General features: G+C 36.7%; 1 protein-coding gene across 1 annotated transcript in view; it reads right to left on the reverse strand.

The window, feature by feature from the left end:
- The window catches only part of LOC135471706 (SCY1-like protein 2), a 47,130-nt gene that overhangs the window by 14,346 nt on the left and 10,850 nt on the right, over window positions 1–21,934 (reverse strand). Inside the window, exons 5-13 of the mRNA XM_064751025.1 lie at window positions 16,020–16,160; window positions 15,179–15,394; window positions 12,801–12,917; window positions 12,237–12,362; window positions 7,827–8,003; window positions 2,597–2,719; window positions 1,510–1,623; window positions 1,196–1,328; window positions 459–577 (exon numbers count right to left, since the gene is read on the reverse strand). Of these exons, the coding sequence (XP_064607095.1) occupies window positions 459–577; window positions 1,196–1,328; window positions 1,510–1,623; window positions 2,597–2,719; window positions 7,827–8,003; window positions 12,237–12,362; window positions 12,801–12,917; window positions 15,179–15,394; window positions 16,020–16,160 (1,266 nt within the window). The remainder of the gene's footprint in view (window positions 1–458; window positions 578–1,195; window positions 1,329–1,509; window positions 1,624–2,596; window positions 2,720–7,826; window positions 8,004–12,236; window positions 12,363–12,800; window positions 12,918–15,178; window positions 15,395–16,019; window positions 16,161–21,934) is intronic.

The raw sequence follows: 21,934 nt of genomic DNA on the forward strand, positions 1-21,934 counted from the left end.
AATCATGGTTTTATCAAAGTCAGTAACTCAACATCAATTACTGATAAGGCCTAGGCTTTATGAAGCACACTTTAGCTACGCCCTTAAATACCATGACAACATAAGAGCTACTTAACACTAAGTAGGCTGCATGAAACCTGGTCCAGATGAAATTAATTTCATCTGGGAATACAGTTCTTCCTGAATTTTCAATGAAAAAGGCAAAGTGTTGTAACAGGTGTTTGAATAATTATCAAAAAAAAGCCACATTTTAGTATAATATTTGTGTGTTTTAAAATGGGAGAATAATCTTCCAATCTGTCACTCAAAAAAAAGTAATTCTAGACATATCGCTAAAATGAATTTGACTTTAGAAGGGATATAAAATCGTGTCTGATTGGTCTGAATTCCCGGACATTCAGTGGGGATTCTCTGGTCCATCTGACCATGATACTTGATCAGTGACTGGCAAATGTTACCTTTTCCATACTGAGTCCTGGGTTGACAGTGTGGGGGATTAAGGGAGGCATAACTTTGGTGGCTATCAGGTTGTGGGTCAGGCCAAACTTCTTATCACTCAGCATGTGTTTGTAGATACCTGTAGCAAACACAGTCACAGATTACTAAAGCTATGTCACTGATCTTTAAAGCTGCATTGAGCAATATATCACTTAGTGTTAGACATGTGATGACAAGAGTCTGGAGAAAACCGATCAGAAAGCAGTCAATTATTGATTTGTTTTGATTAGGGTTTAATGCTGCAATCAAGAATTTTTCATTCAATGGCAGCCAGGTTTCCCTGAGAGGAAACTGGAGTGCACGAAAGAGAACACCAAAAACGCCTGATTTAAAGCTGCAGTCTAATCAGTTACCAGTGGATATGAGTCTTTGACTGACTGAAGAACTTTTCACTTATGCAATGGTCGCCAGATATGTGGACGTTCAAAACCACCAGCCTTTGGCAAATTACTGACACACTCTATCACATTTTACATCAGTAAAAGGCAATAGGACTCAAGGCAAACCTCATGCTGAACCACACAATAGAGCACCATCTACTGCTAAAGTGCACCAAAGGCTTACGAACAATGAAAGCAGGATAATCTTGAAATTCCTTGTCTGAGAAGGCATGTAGGCGCTTTAACCACTCAGCCAAGGGCCTCTCCTCAATCTGTATGTAATAACATGTGCAGGACACCTTACTATAACTACTTACTGACAACCGCCATGACCACGTCAGCATCCTGACACGATATATCAGTGAGAAATGGGAGCACCTCATCTAGAATAATCATCTTGTCTAGAGAGTCCAACAGCTTGTCTATACAAGACAGTGCATTAATACGAATCTGAAAACCAAAAAAAAACCTAACATTAACAAGATTTCCCAATATCATTATTATTTTATTTGCAGGTCAATAAATGCCTTTTTAATTCCAATCTAAATATACATTTTGAAATGAAAATTTGCTTAAAACAGCTATTTAATCAAGTTGGTTGCTATGATAGCCACATTAAAACCATGCTTACCTTTACATTTGTAGATTTATAAAATAAACTTTTGGCCCGAGGCAGAACCATCTTCTTCATGACATTTTCATCCAAATAATCACGAATCATTCCTATGGCATTCAACGCAGCTTCCTACAACATATACATGACATTGCAAAGTTATCTCCCTTGAATTGCAAGCTATACCTAGGAAGGAACACATGAAGAAAGCTTTATTTCTTTACTTGAAACTTTACTTTAAACACCTTTAAAAAAGCTTGCCTCCGCTACTCATGATTATTACACACAGATCACATCAGTATTCCTTCCACCATGGACCATCTTAGCAATGTGGCAGAGATAATTGGCCCCTATTTGTTCAGAGCACATATACAAAAATGACAACAACAGCTAAGTGGTTAAAGGAGCAGGCTCCGGTAACCACTAAGCTGTTGTTGTCATTTTTATTTTTAAATAGTTCTGTGGGATCAGTCGGAGAGTTCTTAGCTGTCCGCCTTCCAATTTTTCCCTTGTCTGCTTGCAAGAATTGCCAATCCAAAAGATGCGTGAAAATAGATTCTAAATCGACGAAAACTCTTAGAGCCAGTTACAGGTAAAATTGCTGAAGGGGAGGTTAAAGAGTTAAAAAAAGGGGTTAAAATATCCTGTCGTAGTGAAATTTATCTTCAAAAAAGAAGATTGGAGCAGAAGTGTGCGCACTTATAAACAACTATTATGCAAAGACTGGAAAACTAATATGAAGAAAACCTTGTTATTATTTCTTTTTAGACAATACTCCGTATATATTAGATCTCTTAGAGGTATAAGAAGACCGTAATTCACAAATATATATACATATATGGTAATTAAATGACTAATAAAATTTCACCTTAGAAAGGTGTTGTGACGTTTGTTTGGAAGGAAGGATGATATACTAGTGGAAAAATGCAAGCTTACAGGCTTACCCAAAAGTAACATTTAATAACTTTTGGTTGCCTCTTTTTGGAGCAAAAGTTTAGGTCATTTACGCAATGTTATAAACAATGTAGCGCTGGATCAATTGTGACATGAACGTGTGATCCTGAATAGTAACCCTATCACACCCAGCTGAGGTCATGATTAATACCTGTCCATGCAAGGAGTTAGAATCCAGGGTGTTGAAGACAAGGGGCAACACCTCGGTCTTGATTTCCTCCTGAGGGGTTTTAGCCAGAATGATGTCCAGACGATCCAAGATGATGGCCGTGGCCTGTCGGCATCAACACAAACACACACACTATGTCAAGCCTCAGGGAGGCAATTCACAACATTATCAGACCATTAGCAGTCACAATATAATACATGTTTCAGAGGATATTGCACAGTGAAGGACGAATATCATAAATATTGCTCTTGTGAGAGGAGGGACAGATAATCCATGAGACATGGGCTTATCATCTCCACCTTTTGCATGAGCATGATTTATGGTCACTCAGCAATATTCTATTTATTACTTATATTTTGACAATATGATGATTTTCTGCAACAGAACATTTTATGTTGAATGTTTTAGCTGTGTGCCATCACAGACTTGTGAATGTCGTGTCTTGTTGCTTGACATAGCAAAGTTAAAGTTGACAATCTGTATTATGTGGACATCCCCCCCGAGTTCAGTTTGGAATATGTCATAAACCATAATGTTTCTTTTTTGATATAATGGCTTCTGGGTGTAAAATATACAAATGTAATAACAAAAGTGATATATCTAGCCTCTGAAACAACACTTTTATTAGTGAAGAAAAATCCTGACATTTCACTTATGATATACCAGAACCAATACGTTCCCCTCAGAGTGCGAGGAGTTAAGCATTTTGGAAGTTACCAACAATCATGTATCACAAGGTAGACAGTTAAAGGCCACATGCGTGTAATTCCCCACAAAGGTAAAACCACATAGAAGAAAAGACCAGGTAGTTCGACACTAAGCATTTCACCACGAAATTTAATACAAGATGACGCAGTAGAAATTTATCTAGATTGATGCAGACAATTTCACTAAAAATAACACCTCGAACCCTACCTTATTTTTGGTATCCCCTGATTCACTAAAACAGCTGAAATGTAGGTATATTTCAAAGCCAGCACTGGTAAAATCAACCTTCAACTATAATATCCAGTCGTTCACATTTTTGAATGTCACAACTCAAACCAACATCGCCATGTTTGGAATTTGCAATTCCGGCTGACTGATGAGCCATGAAAATTTTGTCATTAAATTTCGTGGCCCGTCAACCAGCTGAAAGTTTAGATTTCAAACAAGGTGGACTTTTACTAGAGTTGTTCAATTCAGAAGTTGAAACGACTGGATGACTGGACGACTAAAGTTGACAGATGGTTTACCAATGCTGACTTTGATGCTGACTTTGACATATTTACATATCGTTTCAGGGAATTAGGGAATTAGAGAATACCAAAAGTAAGGTATGGTTCCAGCTGTTATTTTTAGCAAAATTGTCCGTGTGGATATAGATTAAACCGAAGCTGGGCATTATGAAAGTACGTCCAGTTTAGCTTTGAGCTATGGTTAACTTTGTCTAAATTTAAGGCTACACTTACGTACAGGCCTCAATCAAACGGGCGTACACATAACTGTTAAGGTGATCAAGCTCAGGTCGTCCAAGGATTGCATTATCCAGGAAACTATGCCGCCCATTCACAGCCCCATATATAAATTTAACAAATGTATTTCAGCAATAATAGTCTGATCGGTAGATGTCAGTCGTAGAACTCCCATAAAATGCCAGTGAAGTTTGTCACACCTCATGCACATGTTGCTTTGTTACAATCATAACTGTCCTCCCATTTCAGAAGAGGTTTATTTTCAGGAACGTTCAGTTGGACTAAGGCAAAACACTACAACAAGGTTTCCAAAACTACATGTTTCATGTGTTCAAACCTCGTTCTCACATTGTAATATGACACCCAACTGCCATGCCAGTACATCTGTAAATTTGTATTGAAGACTTTAGTTTCACTATATTTCAAAACAGTGTACAAGTTTATATTTGCTAGTTTCAAAAAAAAAAGATCTACAAGTCTACTATTCTGTTCAATTAGGAAAGGAGAGAAACTCATAATTGTCACATTTTAAAAACATGTTACAGGGCTACATGTACATAAATGAATGATCATGGCTTAGTTAATGTCACATCCGCAGTATTCCAGACATATTATGGCAAGCCCCTATGCTGAAACCGATGAGAACCATGTCTACTGTATATGTCTTGTATCTCTTGTCTTGTAACAAAACCTTTTGCATAAGCTTTAAAATGAAGGCGCTAATCAGTGAACGAATTTCCGTTTACAAAACTCTGAGAGATTGACAGGGGATGGTTCGAATTATACCCCAGAAAAATTAGGAAAGTTATTTTAGCTGCCGTTTTAAAAACGGGTGCAAGTGTTGCTCTTACATCTTTTTGACAACTTTCTGGTAATTTAGAAGCAAATCAGTACTTATGTCAAGGATTTTCAATGTGTTAAATTTGTCTGTTATAGCTTTTTAAACGATGTGCTTCATAGTTAAAACAGATATTTGACATCCCACTTTACAAGTGTAAAATTATTCAAGAGCAATGATCAGAGTGTTTTAATTCCTGTTTTAATAAAATAGTGATCGTTAACTCAGTCAGGGGTTCACAAACATTGACCTCAACTACTATTAAAAGGCAGTTCAGAGATTCATAATACAGAAAAGAGTTTTAAAAACTCAAAAGTATGCTATAAGCTAGAGAAAAACTGAATATATTTCAGTAAAACTCAATTCTGTAAAAGACACTTCTTCTGAAATGTGTGTGTGAGCAGGGCGTCTTTGTCAATTCTGATTGAAAGTTCTGCTTTGACTACGTGTTCGTGGCACCCACTCCCTCTAATATTACAATCATCCCATCACAGTCTCTGCTGCTGGTCTTATATCACCTAAAGATTTCAACTTATGTCTGTGTAATCTGGGGAGCATATCACCCTCTAGAAATGTGTATGGAAACTCCAAACACATATATTAACTTCACTATCTGTTTACAGAGAATTATACCACAGTTTACTTTATTCTCGGTTAATATTATTTGATTGATGTTAACAAGTGTTAATTAAAATATTTATCGTTAAATTACATTTGATATTCTTTGTTTATGTATTATGTCACTCATATAAATAGCTGACTGGACTGAACCTGGATCTCATTGCTCAAAAGCGGAAACTCTACCAACTGATAATTCATAAGTTTAATGTGGTTGGACATAGAAATTAACATTACTTTGTCTTATTAATTCTATAGGGCCAATATTATGTCTCTGACATTACGCAATCGACCCTTCAAACAGACTCCCAAATGAAATTTATTTGTGTTTTTACAGGCGCCAAATATTTTTTATTCTTCTTATTTTAATTACTTGTTTTCTTCTTTGGTTGCCGATCGTTTGAAATGTCACTCTGTTTACAGGTGACGGGTGCTCTTTCAAGATATAGCATTTCCTCTCCCGCTATTGAACAAAGCCAGCTCAATACAGCATCCAATGCATGTGGATCGAGACAGGCCTACCTGTGAAGTGTTTTCACCCGTATCCATTTGGATACCTGTAAAACAGTGTTGCCATATGTTTCATTACCTTACTGAACTGATGACCAGTGTCATTGTGTTTTCATAGGGAGTCAAGATTTGAATTTAATCCCGCATTTTGTGAGGTCTGGTAAACACTGCAGCTGTCAGCGTCTTACGATGGCAAAAATATGGAATTCTCCCGGATCCAATTCTTTACCCCATGCTATACCTTAAAAACACGCCTAATTTCACAAAATTGAATTAGTGAGAATTGTGGATCTGGTTATAACTGATTGAAATGTTCACAAACACTGACGAAACGTGGACACAGGACAAGTTGCTCAAGCTATAGCCGAAGCCCACTTACATAAATCCTTTAGTTTATTTTTTATGAACTAAATTAATCCAGTCATGAACTGCTTTAATCAGAGTGCCTTACTACATGATAATACCTTCTGTTACATGATCAAAACGGAAAATTTTTGTTTTAAACCTATATTAAACTTTATCAAAGAATTCCCAACAGAGACCCATTTCTGTTTTGTGTTAGTCCCAATTCACACCTATCAGAGGCCCCCACAATGATATCACCACTGCCAGGTGCTTTGGTAAGTAGAAAATATATCTGTTTTCTGATACATTGTTGTGAAGTGGAAGCAATGGTGGTGACAACAGACAGGGCAGGTGCATTTTAGATACAGGGAAGTTTTCATGCAAAAACACGGCTGATATGTTCCATCCTTTAATCTTCATGCAACACAACATGATTTTGGTTCTCCTCTTCCTCATGTATAAATGTTTTGGACATTGTAAATTAGGTCAAAGCTGGTGATTTGAGTTGAGGCTCACTTGGGTGTTTACAATCTTCATACTTTTAGACAAGCAGCTACACTGATGTATTGAGGACATAATAAATATTTGATCCTTTACATGAAGAAAGAATCTCCCAAATCTCACAAAGTTTAATCAAAATTAGAAAATTTTGGAAAATGGAAACAGATTTCACAGGATAGATTTTATTTTACTAGGTCATGAGGTTCTACTTCACTCTGTCAGAAGTATCAGCTGGAAAGGATTTTGTTTATATTTCACAAGCTGGCCCCCTCTGTACATGACCTGAAAATGCTAGCACAAACTATTGACTTAAATTATACTCATAAAAATACTTATACCAATGTTTACTTGTTAGTTTTACTGACTATATATATCTCAAATATTTATTTTGAGAATTGCCAAATACTGGGTGACATAATTAGTCCGGCTTTCCAATCAATGTTGAGGAAGTTTAATTGTGATCAATCATATGAACAGGATTCTACGATTGTTCTTCCCTTCTGCAAAAAAAAAAAGAAAAAAAAAAAAAAAAACCCTGCACATTTATCAATCTAGGTGTATTTGTTAAATGTATACCAGTTTTCCATCTAAGCTTTGATTTGCAGGTTTTGGACATGCTCTTGCAAGATAGTGCGAGAAACGTATTCTGGTGGTAGCTAAATAGAGATGATACTGGAGCTAAAATATTTGTTGGTTTTGTCACCTGTATGCGCAATCCTGTGAACACTCTCCCCTGACTGCACTCCTCCCCCACCCAGCTGTGTCTCATAACCAAGAATCACGATCAGACACAAAATCATGGAATACGCTTTGTAGTATAATCGGCTAAACTATACACGAAAAACGGCAGTAGCCTTTCAGTGAACATAAACATTAATGAGTTGTTGTCTTTAAAATACTTCCTTGAACTACTATATGTTTAAATAATGCAAATTTTGTACACTACCTGCACAGGCTTTGGCATACTGAGTATATAGCGAAGTGCTGGAAAGATGATTTCTGCATATTCTTCTCTGGTGGAATAGTCAACAATTGTTAGAAAAGGTGGCAGAGTATGCATAGTCAGCTCATAGATGCGGCATTCCTCATTCAGCACAGGGAAGACATGATCATAGAGCACTTTCTGAAAATGTAAAAATATGTATCTAGGAATAAATGAATAACACTTTCATTTCTGGCACAACTATAAAAGTACAAGTATATGCACAACTGGGAATATCTTTTTACCACAGTCTGTCACTTTCTTGTTCAGTTTACCACACTATCTTGACAATTTCTAAATGGATTTCAATAAAACCTGCATTCCTTATATATATGTCATGGGTCAGAAGAAAAAAAGACCCAATTTGTTCTCGATAACTTCTTAACTAATGTCCTGTCCTTCATACTGTAAGGCAGAGGAATATACTATGACTCCTAGCTACAAGGCACATGAGGTGAGAGTTCAATTCCGCTTTTAGAAAGGGAACTTATAGATTCCCATAATTCCTCTGTTGGTAAGGACACTGGTGACAGTAAGCAGTTAGGCTAGTGTGTTCAATAAGCAGTTAGGCTAGTGTGGTCAGTAAGCAGTTAGGCTAGTGCGGTCAGTAAGCAGTTAGGCTAGTGTGGTCAGTAGGCAGTCAGGCTAGTGTGGTCAGTAAGCAGTTAGGCTAGTGTGGTCAGTAAGCAGTTAGGCCAGTGTGGTCAGTAAGCAGTTAGGCTAGTGTGGTCAGTAAGCAGTTAGGCTAGTGAGCTCAGTAAGCAGTTAGGCTAGTGTGGTCAGTAAGCAGTTAGGATAGTGTGGTCAGTAGGCAGTTAGGCTAGTGTGGTCAGTAAGCAGTTAGGCCAGTGTGGTCAGTAAGCAGTTAGGCTAGTGTGGTCAGTAAGCAGTTAGGCTAGTGTGGTCAGTAAGCAGTTAGGCTGGTGTGGTCAGTAATCAGTTAGGCTAGTGTGCTCAGTAACTTGCAGAGGATTGTTCTGCTGAATGCCATCTGTATACCATCATTAACTTTACAAAGGTCAGTCATCTTGCCGGCTATTCCAGTTTAATTCCCAAATAAAATTGATTGCAATTGTAGAAATGAAATATTCTTGAGTGTGGTATTAAGCAACAATTAGTCAATCTTCACGTTGTGATCTATATCTAAATCAATTTTATCATGCCAGTGTCAAATTGTCTTCATGAAAACACTTACATGTATGCACTACCTGCTAATAAAACCATGTATTTTTTTTTTCATGGTTTAACAAACTTTTCAGAAATCATAATACTTTTCTCCAAAATTCAACAAGTGAACTTTACACAAGACAGCACGAAACTTATCGCTGCCATTTACTGTGGGAACAGGTATCAACTTTGCAACAATGTATTGTTCCTGTCTTTTGTTATTAGCTATCAACAGAAGATCAAGGCCACCTAATCTCTAAACTAAACTTCAGTACTAGGACCTCTGTAAAGGATGCCTGATAGTCCAGGGTTCAAATCCAGTACATTCCATCCCACCTTCTTCTTGTTTTATCTTCGTTTTTATTTTGACTATTCAGGATACAATTTATGCAGAGCATACAGAGGGGATCCCCAAAATTGCTGTCTGCAACAACTATACACGTGTCCCATTGCTGCTATCTGAGAGCAAATATTTATTTTCGTTTCACTAGTATCCACACAAGCCCCAATGGACATTGTATCAAATCTTGACAATTCTTGCCAATCTTTTTTTGCTTTTTGTTTTTTTACCTTGATCATGAATTTTATAGACATCAGGCTACCAGAAGTGGTAAAAGGCTAGCAAAATGGGCCCCAGTAACACTGTTGGATTTAATTTTAAGTGTGCAACTGTACATGTACATCATATTATCCCAGCAGATTGTCTACAGAATCTACTCAAGAACACGGCCATCTGAGATCCTGTTTGAATATACATGTAACACGCCTAAGGAAAAATCACAAAAATTAATATTCAGTTGTCAATATTTTAGAAACAGACAAACACTGTTACTTCGATTATCAATCTTTGCCTTCAACATGCATCTTGTAATCATTAATATAGAAAGGAAAAAAAAAAACACAAGTCCAAGCAAGAAGAGAGTGCATTTCAGAGTGAATGCATGCATGACAGCTGTCCTTTTACAAATTGCATTAAACCATAAGCATTCATTCCTTTTACAAATTCAGTGATTAAAGATGAGACTTAATCTTGCCTGGGATTCACATGCCTGGCTTAATCCCTAGATCCTGCAAAAGATCACTCAGCAATCACCACACCACTCCATTGTTGAGGATTACAGGACTTTTTAGTACAGAGGAACGGACTGCTTGACACCCTTGAGCTTAGACCTATTCACCAGTGCTAACTTTGAATCAGATTCTCAGTCAGAGTATAAACACACACAGTGGGGGCATCAGCTCGGTGAAACTTCATGTAATGTGACAACAATCTCACATTTAACTATACAGTGTAGCAATACGCAGCACCACATGCTCCCTGTACATCACCATTAACTCCTACAGTGTTCGAGTCAAATACTTTACTTATAAAGAGTTTAAAAACAGAAATGCATTACACCGTGAGCAAGACTTGAGGTTCCCTTCAGTCAGTTATTTATAACCTTCCGAGTCACTGTTTCGATGCCACAGGTTATTTTAAATATATACGATCTATGAAAGGAGAAGTCTAGCACTTGAAATCCACGCTGGAGCAAATTTTGGAAGTGATCAACACTTACAATGTCTTGCAGGCCTAGCCTGAGATTGATCACTTGGGGAAACAAACAGCAGTCACCTGTTGCCTGCAATAGTTTTGGACTGAATATTTCTTATTAATATGATACAGAGCATGCAGATTGACTCGTATTGGTCATCTACTTCCAAACATACAGGCACAGTTGCTCTAGTCATGAAGGTTTACACATGTCAGACCTCCTGGAGAGCACTTTGGAGTCTTACGTGAACACGATTTTCCCAATCACTCTATCTGCCTGCCACGGATACAACCTCGACGTCTTCAGAAGTTTACTGCCTGCTGCTTGCTAAAACAGGTGGCGAATATACAGTAATGTTGCAGGGCAAAAACCTAACACTTGCACTGGATGACTACAATTTTGCATCTACCAATCTACTTAGGAGGAAACATTGTTCTCAGAGCTATGTCCCATACACAGAATGCGCCACTTAAAACAATGTAGAACGACTTTATCAAGTGTCAGCATAAATCAACAGCGGGGCTCTCTGCATGGGATAGCCTTCAGGTAGTCGGTCTCAGGCCCGTAATCCCAAGCCTAATTCGCTGCCCTAACCGCTTTTCTCTAGACTGAACATCTCCTCTCCGCTAAGGTTTATTTCCTGCCCGATAGTGTGCTGAGCTTTTGATGGCTCCAATTCCCAGTTAATTCCCCTTTCACAATTACACTGGCGAGTCAGAATCTAAGCCACCAGTTGGAGGGAATCATCCCCTGACAAAGCCTAAATCAATGTTTCTTTTCTCACCCTTCTACTTCTCACCATTTTCCTGGAATCTCCAAGGGGCCAGGGCCACTATTGATATAAGTATTACACCGGCTAGTTAAGGATTGACAATAAAGCCCTGCAAAATGAACAATACTGCCTGCAGTGTGGACAATGCATTGACCCATGCAATGGTCTATATATGGTCGTGAGAAGTGGGCAAGCCTTTGTGGCCTCTTCATACTTCAGGATAATCTCTCACATTAACTCACACAATATCACATCTTCACGGAACCCACAACACATACAGACTTTAATAACAGCCAAAAATACACATGCATCTAGAAATAATATGTGTACCAGTATCTGATTTGATGAATATAGACATATATATAATTAAGAAAATGTCAACTGGAGCACAACTGATATCCTGGCCTGAGCCTCTCAGCAATTTCAGCACTACAGTCATCTTAGCTGAAATTGAACAGTCATCTTAGCTAAAACAACACTACCGTCATCTTAGCTAAAACAACACTACCATCATCTCAGCGAAAACAACAATAGTCATCTTAGCTAAAACAAAACAGAACACACAGACACAGCTACAACATATCTGACACTGTTACGTTCTGACCCAGAAAATCGATCTTGGTTGACAGTTGGTATACAAATGTCTGTTTCAACACATAGATTATTACTTAACATTTTAGTGTAAACACTGCATTGAGACATTTTTTTTTCTTACGAAAAAGTGATATTTAACATGCCTGAACTTACGAACTAACAATGAAACCCTTATGCTCTTTTTTCTTTTTTTCTATTTCACATGTTCCTAACTACATAAATATTGATGTTACTCTGCTATTTCGCATCAGGAATGAGGAGCTGAGTGACAATCAGATTTAGTAATTACATTTACTGAAAACTTACTTTTGGTATACAAGGTATCACTGGAATTAGCTGATTGTAGAAGTCCACTTTTTGGCTGATATCTTTGAGTTCCAACAGATCTATATGTTGAAGACAAGCCACTATTGGATCATTAAAATACTTCAGCTGAAAAAAGTAAAGAAACACCACAACTAGTAGACATTAAAAATGTCCTAAAAAATCTAATTGAAAGAAGGCAAATAGTTTAATACACTGTATTTGTAAAAGACCTTAAAACTAAATTAAAGAAAGACATGGTGATGACTGCAAATGCCCGTGACTATAAACTCATATGCTAATGCTTTCCCAATAACTAGATCTCACAGAAATGGTTTCTCATGTTTATAATACATTAGTAGGCTGTTAGACATAGCTCTTTTGTTACAAAACTACTGATTATATAACATTTAACCTTTAAAGTTTTGAAATTGCTTCATATATTTCATTCATATTTTGTCTAAGTTTTTTAATGCCATGACTGAAGTATTTATTAACAGGGCTATCCAAGTTCAGGTTAAACTGCACTGTAATCTGGCTGTACAACATAATATTCATTTTACTAACCAATGAGAAGAGTTGGGCAGTGGGCCGGTAGCGAATGTCTCTATGTATCATCTTCTCAACCGGCTCAACCAGAGGTAGCGGCATTTTGTGAGCTACTTCACCAAAGAATTCATTGGTCTGTAAAGAGAAAGCACAAATGTACCTCAAATATCGTATGTCAATATTATGCTAAAAAATATATGCCAAAATACATTTAGATATGTACAAACGTGTTCTCACTTTACTAGTGTTTAAATATTTCGAGACCATTTTATTTACACAAAGGCTATAATAAGATACTGTCTTTAAACTAAAAATTTGCCTAAAAAGTTCATTAAGAGAGGCAAATTTGGGATTAAGGTCATAAAATACCACATGTAGTATCCATGCTGAAACTTTTTCCAACAGGTTATCACCTTGCTTTCCGAACACTCTCACAAATGTGCAATCAATAAAGTAATTATAGTCATTAACGGAATGTATGTCATTTACATTAACAGCTTGGAGGACACCCATAGCAAGGGGGGGGGGGGGGGGGGGGGGGGGGGGGAACCATTATACATGTACTGTGTACAATGGATAAGTATCACACTGTGTGCACATGGACACTTATACTGTCATGTTATGCAAATAAAACTGTATATGTAATTGATTAATTGACAAGTGATAGCAGGAATACTTTGTAACTATAATGTCAACATGACAACTGATATATCAATATAAGAAATCGACACCAATATGCCACGCACCAATGTATCATGGCTACATAGAAAACTGCTGACTCGGCAATGCAATGACTTTATACACAAATACTTCGTCTTCACTTCATTCATAGTTTTACTAATGACTGCAATGAATTAATTATTTTGCGTCTCTGCCCATGGTCTTACATCTCAGTAGATGCATCACTTTTACTGACTCAGCTTGTGAAATACACTGCATGCAAAAAGTCATTCATTCAGATATATATTGTACATACACATATATCCTTTCACGTTTGAAAGGCGCTTCTGTGAAAACCAAGTAGCTCTTTAAAAAATTCTTCTTATTATCAACTTAGTTTTTGTTACATATTTTTTGTCACTGTTGTGCTAATTAATCCTGATGACTGATGAAATACACATCTGGTATTCACCAATCATGCCAGTAGAAAATGTTATTATTGATGTCATGTGTAGGCTCAATTGTGATCTGTACACTTTCTTTGGCATTGCAATCAGTCAAAGTATAGAAACCTAATCCACTTTTCTTCTTTTGATCTTGAGTTAATCATTCGGCTCTAACAAAGGAAAGCAACATTTTTACATCCCCACCTGGAGACAGATGGGAACATTCCAGCAGCTACCAGTCAGGAACTGCTGTTTCATTCAATACTGAATTGCCAGACGAAATTCAGAAAAACTTGAAATTAGATGATTAAATATTGACATATGTCCTCAAGCCTCATACAATTGTAAGACAAGTAATGAAAGAATCAACTATGGGATATGAATGTGTAGCTCTATAGGATAACTGCACACTGAAATGCTGATGTGATGAATAATTGCAAAAGAACGCACAGCAAAATTCTTAGTGACTGCGTGTCAATGGAAACAGGTAAAAAATACATTTTGTAGACAAACACAGAAGCTAATACTTTCTTTTTAAATTATCACTTCGTTTCAAGAAATAGTAGTTCATATGCATCTCTGACCAGTTGTATAAAATAATCTATGACAGTGTTTGTTACTTGAACATGCTTTTCAGAACGTCAAACTTAATGTTAATATGAATGGCTAAGTAATCAGTGATTGTTAAAGAATTAGGTACAATTCAGAATTAACTCATCTAGTGGTCACAATGTATCCTGTTTAAACAGTATATGACAATCAAGGCTTCTGAGAAATGATTTAATGTCTTAAAATTCTCTCAAAACTTTTACAACAGATTTACTGCCCTAGCCGATCTTCAAACTAAATTTTTAACATCCGGTAGAACGAAAAAAAGCAATGTTCTTCAAAAGTGAATGTTACATGAAGACCTTGGCTAGAAGGCAAGTACCTAACTTACACAACTGGACACATACACAACCAAAACAAGTGAAGCCTGGAAATAATCAGTGGGACAAAAACTGCTGTTTGGTACAGGACAACACTGTCATGTAAATAACATTCTGACTATTTTTAATACTGTGAATAGCTGGCAGATTTGTCATTATGTCCTACACCAACGTAAAGAATTACTTCCCAGCTTACAAGTGAAAATGAAGATGTGCCTCTTGCACTCAGAAGGAAATAAGAAGTCTCTCTGAGTTATAGCATCTCTCTTATTCGAAAAACATGCCAGAGGACATAACATGGTGTGAACGTATTCAAACTTTCCACCGACTTATGTTTTATCAATTCCAAGCCATGACATACCTGATCAATTCTCTTGACATATATAGCTGTGCTGTGTTGGGCATCCAGCAGGGGGCGCCCATCATTGTAAATTGTACATATGAGCATGCCCAATGAAAACATGTCACTCAAAGTCGTGCAATTTTTGTCGAGCTGAATTTCGGGAGCAACATAGTCCAAATCTGGCTGTGCCATTTTGGGTGATTTTGACGTCCAGGGCTGACACGGGAAGGAATCCTATAAAATACAGAAAATGAAGCTAAGTGTTTGCAAGCAGGTAATTTTATAATCTGGTATGAAGTTACCTGAAAAATTTTTTTAAATCTTAATTAGCGTATATCTTTCCAATTATGTTTTAGCATGCAGATCAATCATGTCTCATTGAATATATAATTTTGAGCCGTAAGTGGGAAGGTCTGACAGCAACCTGCGGATGGTCGTGGGTTTTCCCCGGGTTGTGCCCGGTTTCCACTCACCATAATGCTGGCCGGCCGTCATATAAATGAAATATTCTTGAGTACGGCGTAAAACACCAATCAAACAAATAAATAAATATAATTTTCAGCTTCTCCACTCAAGTAGCTCATTCAAAGAAGATGAACATACAGGCACATCCATGCAGTTTAATACTCTGCTTGTGCTGGTCGCCCAAGGACAGAGAATTATCAATGTTTTGGGAAATTCATATAGATGAGTGATCAAGCAGAGGGGCAGAAATCGTTCCTGAAAATCCACTGACAGAGGAGAAGTGTTCAACTAACACTTCGGTATGGGGAACAGAAATATTCTTTGGATCACAGCTGTTTCATTTAAGAGAGACAAGAAGGGAGACGCAAAAGAGCAGCACCACTTAATATCTCACCTTGCCATCCCTTGCTTTCTCGGCAAATCCAAGCCCTGACAGTTTCCAGCAGCCACGCTTAGTCAGCAGAATAGAGGCAGGACATACGTTGCCATGGAGCATTTGTTCGGAGCCATGAAGATACGCCAATGCTTCTGTCACCTAGAACACACAAATATAGTCGCAACAAGTTCTTCTGCTTCTTTGATTGTTTTCAACACGGAAATTTGGTCAGTAACAAAAAGACTGTCTACATAATTAATTCACAAATATCATTCAAATCAATGCTCATGTAGTCAACAACTGATAAAATAACTTAAAATGATCTGGACCTGTTTTACTATATCATAAGGCACCTGGGACAATCAGTATTTTTTTTATCTGACTGGTGTTTAATGCCTTTTTCAAGAAGATCGATAATCATTCACACTTAATTTATGGGTAGGAATCCAGAGTGAAAACTTGACTTAAGAGGAAATACAAAACATTTCAAGAAAAATCAATATTTACATACTGATGGTTGCAATTGAAATAGATACCTGGAGGTATCAACTCTGCGTTGTTCATTGTTTGGATGTCCTATGTTACAACATAAATAAGGTGTGGAGGTGGCACACTTTTTATCGGGATATTTGTGTTACATACGAGTATCAGAATGTGTTGCTTAGATTTGGTCTTTTGTATATTAATATAATATACTGGTAGTTGCTTATTAAACACAAGAGACCAACATTCGATACAGCGCACTTCCCAAAATTGTTTCCCAACAAAAAATAGTATTGCACTAACCATTAGCCATTTTTTTTTTATCCTTTTTGATCAAGATCTTTTTTCTCATGGTCACACTGATCTCAACTGCCACGTACATATGTAGGCAACCTTGCACATGTGCATAGAGCAAACATGTATACAGTACATGATCTAAAATTTGGCCCATGACAAAGTTGCTCACTTTACCTGAATCTGAGCTGAGTGCTATTGATCCTAGAAAGGTGTTTTGATCTTTGTTTGAAAGGTACATGTAGGATAAAATGCTTGATGAAAAATTTAAATTCCAGCAAAAAAGTCTTTTCTGTGACATTTATTTCCTTCCTAAAACGCCGTTTTTGGACAAAAGTTAACATACACACAGTGGACCCCAGCAAACATGTCACTTCAACATTCATGTAAAAGCTACTGAGTCTGAATAAAAATGAACACATAAAAACAACACAGAGACATAAAAAGACACTATTAACAACAGCTGTTTGTTTTAGTTAAAAAAATCAGATGAAATCATACAAGAAACGGCATTAGAAGAAAACGGTCCGGACAAAATTACATTACAGTAAATTTATGGCTTTCTCACAACATATCACTTCTTCTGACAGGTTGCCAGGGGCAAGTGGCAAGCATCCAGATGGAGTCCAGATGTAAACAGGACTGGGCAAGATTTGTGTAGAATTTGCGCTGCAGTGAACTATAGGATGACACAATGGCAATGCTGGGGAATTGTTCATCCATGCTCACCAGGCTATTGAACAGCAGCAGCATTACAAAAGCACTACTTCTGCAGCCATTCATGGGATATTAATGAGTCTGTATTCAACCTGTCAAATCCTTTCAGAAAAATTTGTTCAAATCAATTTTCAGAGTAAAATACAATAAAATAAATGATTTTTTTATCGATTTTTTATTAAAACTAATATCACTTATACTGCAAGTTTTTCCATTCCTTTTCAATTATTACTAAACTTTTATATCAAAATTTGGTCATAAGCCTGAGTGCTTACACATGTCATTTCATTAGGGTTGAGGGTTCAACACCACACTTAAGAATCTTTCACTGACATTTTGTCATTGTTTAATTTCGTACTCAAGAATTTTCCGTTCACTTAAAAGTATGAGGCAGCAGTTAGTTTCATAGGTGGAGGAAAGTGGAGTTACCTGAAATAAACCACTGCCATTTGGCAATTAACTGACCAGCTTTATCAAATGTGATCGGTTGGTTGATTATTTATTGATCATATTTTAAGGATATACAGGTACGTGTATAATCAGTAACTTTATTACAGGTGTATAGAGGGAAACAAGTCCATACAGTTACTAAGACTTGTTGCATTTCATACAATTGATGTCTTGTGGCAAAGTAGGCCATATGTATATGGTGATTAAATGAATTCATCATAGAACACAATCACAGAAAAAACTTACACATACATGAAACACCAAGGAGGAAGCTTGTATACATGGAGATCAAAGTGTGAGGATATGAATCTATTTTTAGACTTGAAAAGCGAAGAAGAAATTGTTGTCTTGAGGTTGTATGTTAACTTATTCCATTTCTGAGCCGGCTTCCTGGTAATGTGCTTAGGGAATAGTTTGTATATTAGAATGGCACATAAAGATTGTAATTGTGATTCTGTATCAATTTGTAAAATATCAGAGCAGAGGCAAACTAACTTCAAGACAGATACATGTTTTAAGAATTTTAAGATTTCTACATATTAGTTCAGTATGTTCAAGTCTATGTGAAAAGGTAATGTATCTCAAAGCACTCAACTTGTTCCCAGTTATTGTTAGATGTATTTCAGGCTGCCAATCCAGTAAAGTGTGAAGACCTGCCCAGAAAACTTAAAAACCAGAGTATCAGTCTGAACTGACTGAAACTCACAGCATGAGCAACTGGTCTTGACATCATTTTTATACAATATTCAATAGTCATGAATCGAGATAAATCACTGACAACGGGCATGCAATGTGTTTGTCACCCTCAGTCTGTAAAAGGACATGTTAAAAATGAGTTTACATGTATATTACACACTAATACTGCACCTAGATAAATGTTCTCTGCATTATATAAATTCTCTTAAAATGTAGTCCTTACTTGTCAAAATAAACAAAGGTTTTAATGAACAAAAGCAGCTCAAGACAAAGTCTGACTTGACTTATGCATAGGTTAGTAGTTACATGAAATTTACTGTGAAAATCAGCTACCGGTAATGAGAAACTGAAGAGACCCACAAATAATGAATTATTCACTGAGGAGACCCACAAATAATGAATTACTCACTGAGGAGACCCACAAATAATGAATTACTCACTGGAATGTTAACTAATCTACCATGATCTTCAAATAAAGAGGTCACATCTTTAGAGAGATAACATACACTCCTACATTATGTATCAATGACAGCTGTCTTAACTGTCACTTTCTCCATGACCATTACGGCTGGATCTTAACGACCTGAAGTCCTGTCTGGCACACATCTCTGTCTCTGAACAATAAACACTCTTTTATAGCGAATTGATGTCACTGATAAATGTTTATATCTGGCCAAGAAGGTTTTAATTTTGTGCTGTAAGCCATTTACTACTGACTCCCAAAAATGAAACCTGGAGACACAATTGCAAACTGTGTGCCTGCCTTGAAAAGAGCTGAAGATATTAGTGCCACCTGACATCATAGGGAGGAAACCAGACAGACCATGTGCACTCACATGTCGTTTCCTATGCTAGGCTAATGTCAAAAACAGAACAATTGGAAGCCAAAGTAGGTCAAATTATTCTGAGGACCGCTTTAGCAGAGACCCAAAAAGCTTACTGTCTGATTTCGTAACTCCTCTCTCTCCGCTTCCAAGAATTGCCTTCTTAAATCTAATCAACACAGAGAGTCCTGAAGACTTTTGTGCAAGGGAGAAAATTTGTAACACAAATCGATTGCTTCACGAAACTTTGAATATGTTCAATTTGAGTTTATGTAAAATTTTGCACATTTCCTTCAAAAAAAAAACCCCTCAAATTGAATAAATATAACCAGATATTGATTTTTTATTCAATCGATGGACCAAACACCAGCTCATCTGAACAACTTTTAAGAACCCGATAGGATAGATATTGAAAGATGAGTGAGTAGTTCAAAATGAGGACAGTTTTTTTTTATTTATACAATTTTTAATATGGTTTATTATACCAATATTCCTGGATATTTTCTTAGTTATATAGGCCATATTGCAAGTCCAAGTTTAAAAGAATACCACGAAATCTAAATTCACTCTCAAGACTTAAAATAGTACTATGTATGGTTAGACTGCGAAGTTTAGCTGGATTGGATTTACGGTAGGATTTGATTATCATGTGTTGAGTTTTACTTGCATTTAGTGATAATTTATTAGCTGACAGCCATTTGAGGACAGCTACAAGTTAAGTGTATAATATGTCCTTAATGTGAGCAGCAAATAAAATATAATTTAACAAACCAGAACAGCAGGTGATATCATGCATATAAATAAGGAAGAGTATTGGATTAAGTATAGAGCCCTGTGGAATGCCACAATGACAGATGAAGACATCGAAAGCACATTTTTTAATAATGGAAACAATCTGACTTCAGTTCGTTAAGTAACTTCTGAACCATTCAAGCAATGGGCCTCTGAAGACATCATACCACAGCTTAAGTAAGAGGATATGATCAAATGTATCAAAAGCCTTGCATAAGTCTAGTAACGTAACAATGCTAAATAGTTTACTTTCTTTTGCTGATACAGTTTTTGTGTGCAAGCAGCGAGAGTCGCGGAGTGGTTGCACTGAAACCAAATTGTGTATCAGACAATAATTTATTTGCCTCGATAGTCTGTTATCATAATGACTCTTGGTCGTTCATAAATTTGACTAAATGTAGATGGAACAGCAATTGGCCTGTAGTTCAACCATATCGGTCACCTTGTTTATAAACAGGTGTAACTATCTCTTGATCATCTGTACCAGTAGTAAATGACAGATTGATAGGTGGTTACTGAATGAATGTCAGCTGCTTCTACGGTTTGAGGCTACAGATTTCTGTCAAATCTATTGACTCACTTTCTTTGTTTAAGTCCAAAACAGAAGATAACTTGATGAAACAATTCTGACTTATTTTCAAACATATAAATGTTTCAACAGCAATGCGGTCGCTGTGAGTTCAAGTCCAGCTCATACTGGCTTCATCTCCGGCCATACATAGGAAGGTCTGCCAGTAGCTTGCAGATGGTTGCGAGTTTCCCCCGGGCTCTGCCATAATACTGGCCGACGTCATAGATGTGAAATATTCTTGAGTACAGCGTAAAACACCAATCAAATAAATAAATAAATGTTTCAAAGCCATGCACCACAGCATTTCTTTTGGCACGTGACACTGCTTTGTCGACAGTTTTTCTTAAATATGTAAAACGTTTACTCTGTTATTATTTACTTATAATTCACCTACAACCGGCGTCACTTTATATACTTGTACTTCCTCGGGACAGATCAAGTCTCTTGTGATTTTATTCCCACCATGCTTTATTTCCTGTAAACATGTTTTCTAATAATACTTATGGTGAACAAATACAATACAATACAAATACAATGCAAAAATTTTCCGTTTGGGGATTGTTTAAAAAATGTTGAGGCTGTTGATGGAATTTTAGATTTCAATCTTTGGGCCACAAAGCCAAAATACACACTAAATTCATTAAGGTGAATAAGAGATTTCTATTCCATTACAAATAAAACTGTTTGGAAGTGAAAACATTTTAGAACTGTTCATATGCTGCTTTAATACCTTCTATGTTCCCTTAATAGTTTCAGTTATTTTAAGCCATCAGTTTGTAAATACTAGAGAGGTATTTTTATGGTATATTGAATATAATTGTTCGTAAGTTACGCAAGGTTTAATCATGTGCTGCTTTCTTGGTTCCACTTCTGTTAAAGAAACTGTATTCTGTACTGTATTCTGAGCTAAAGCTCGGTGCTACAGAAAATGTCAAAAGCATCTTCAGACGATGCCCAGTTCAGTACATTTTCCATTAAGATTATAAGCTAAAGCTAAAACACACCACAGTGCACTCTAAAATTATACCTGCTTCTGTAAATCGATAACAATTTTCACGACCTCAGAAATGCCTCATATGACTCTGTCATATAAAAAAATATATATT

Source organism: Liolophura sinensis, chromosome 7, assembly GCF_032854445.1.
Source record: "Liolophura sinensis isolate JHLJ2023 chromosome 7, CUHK_Ljap_v2, whole genome shotgun sequence".
Classification (NCBI taxonomy): domain Eukaryota; kingdom Metazoa; phylum Mollusca; class Polyplacophora; order Chitonida; family Chitonidae; genus Liolophura; species Liolophura sinensis.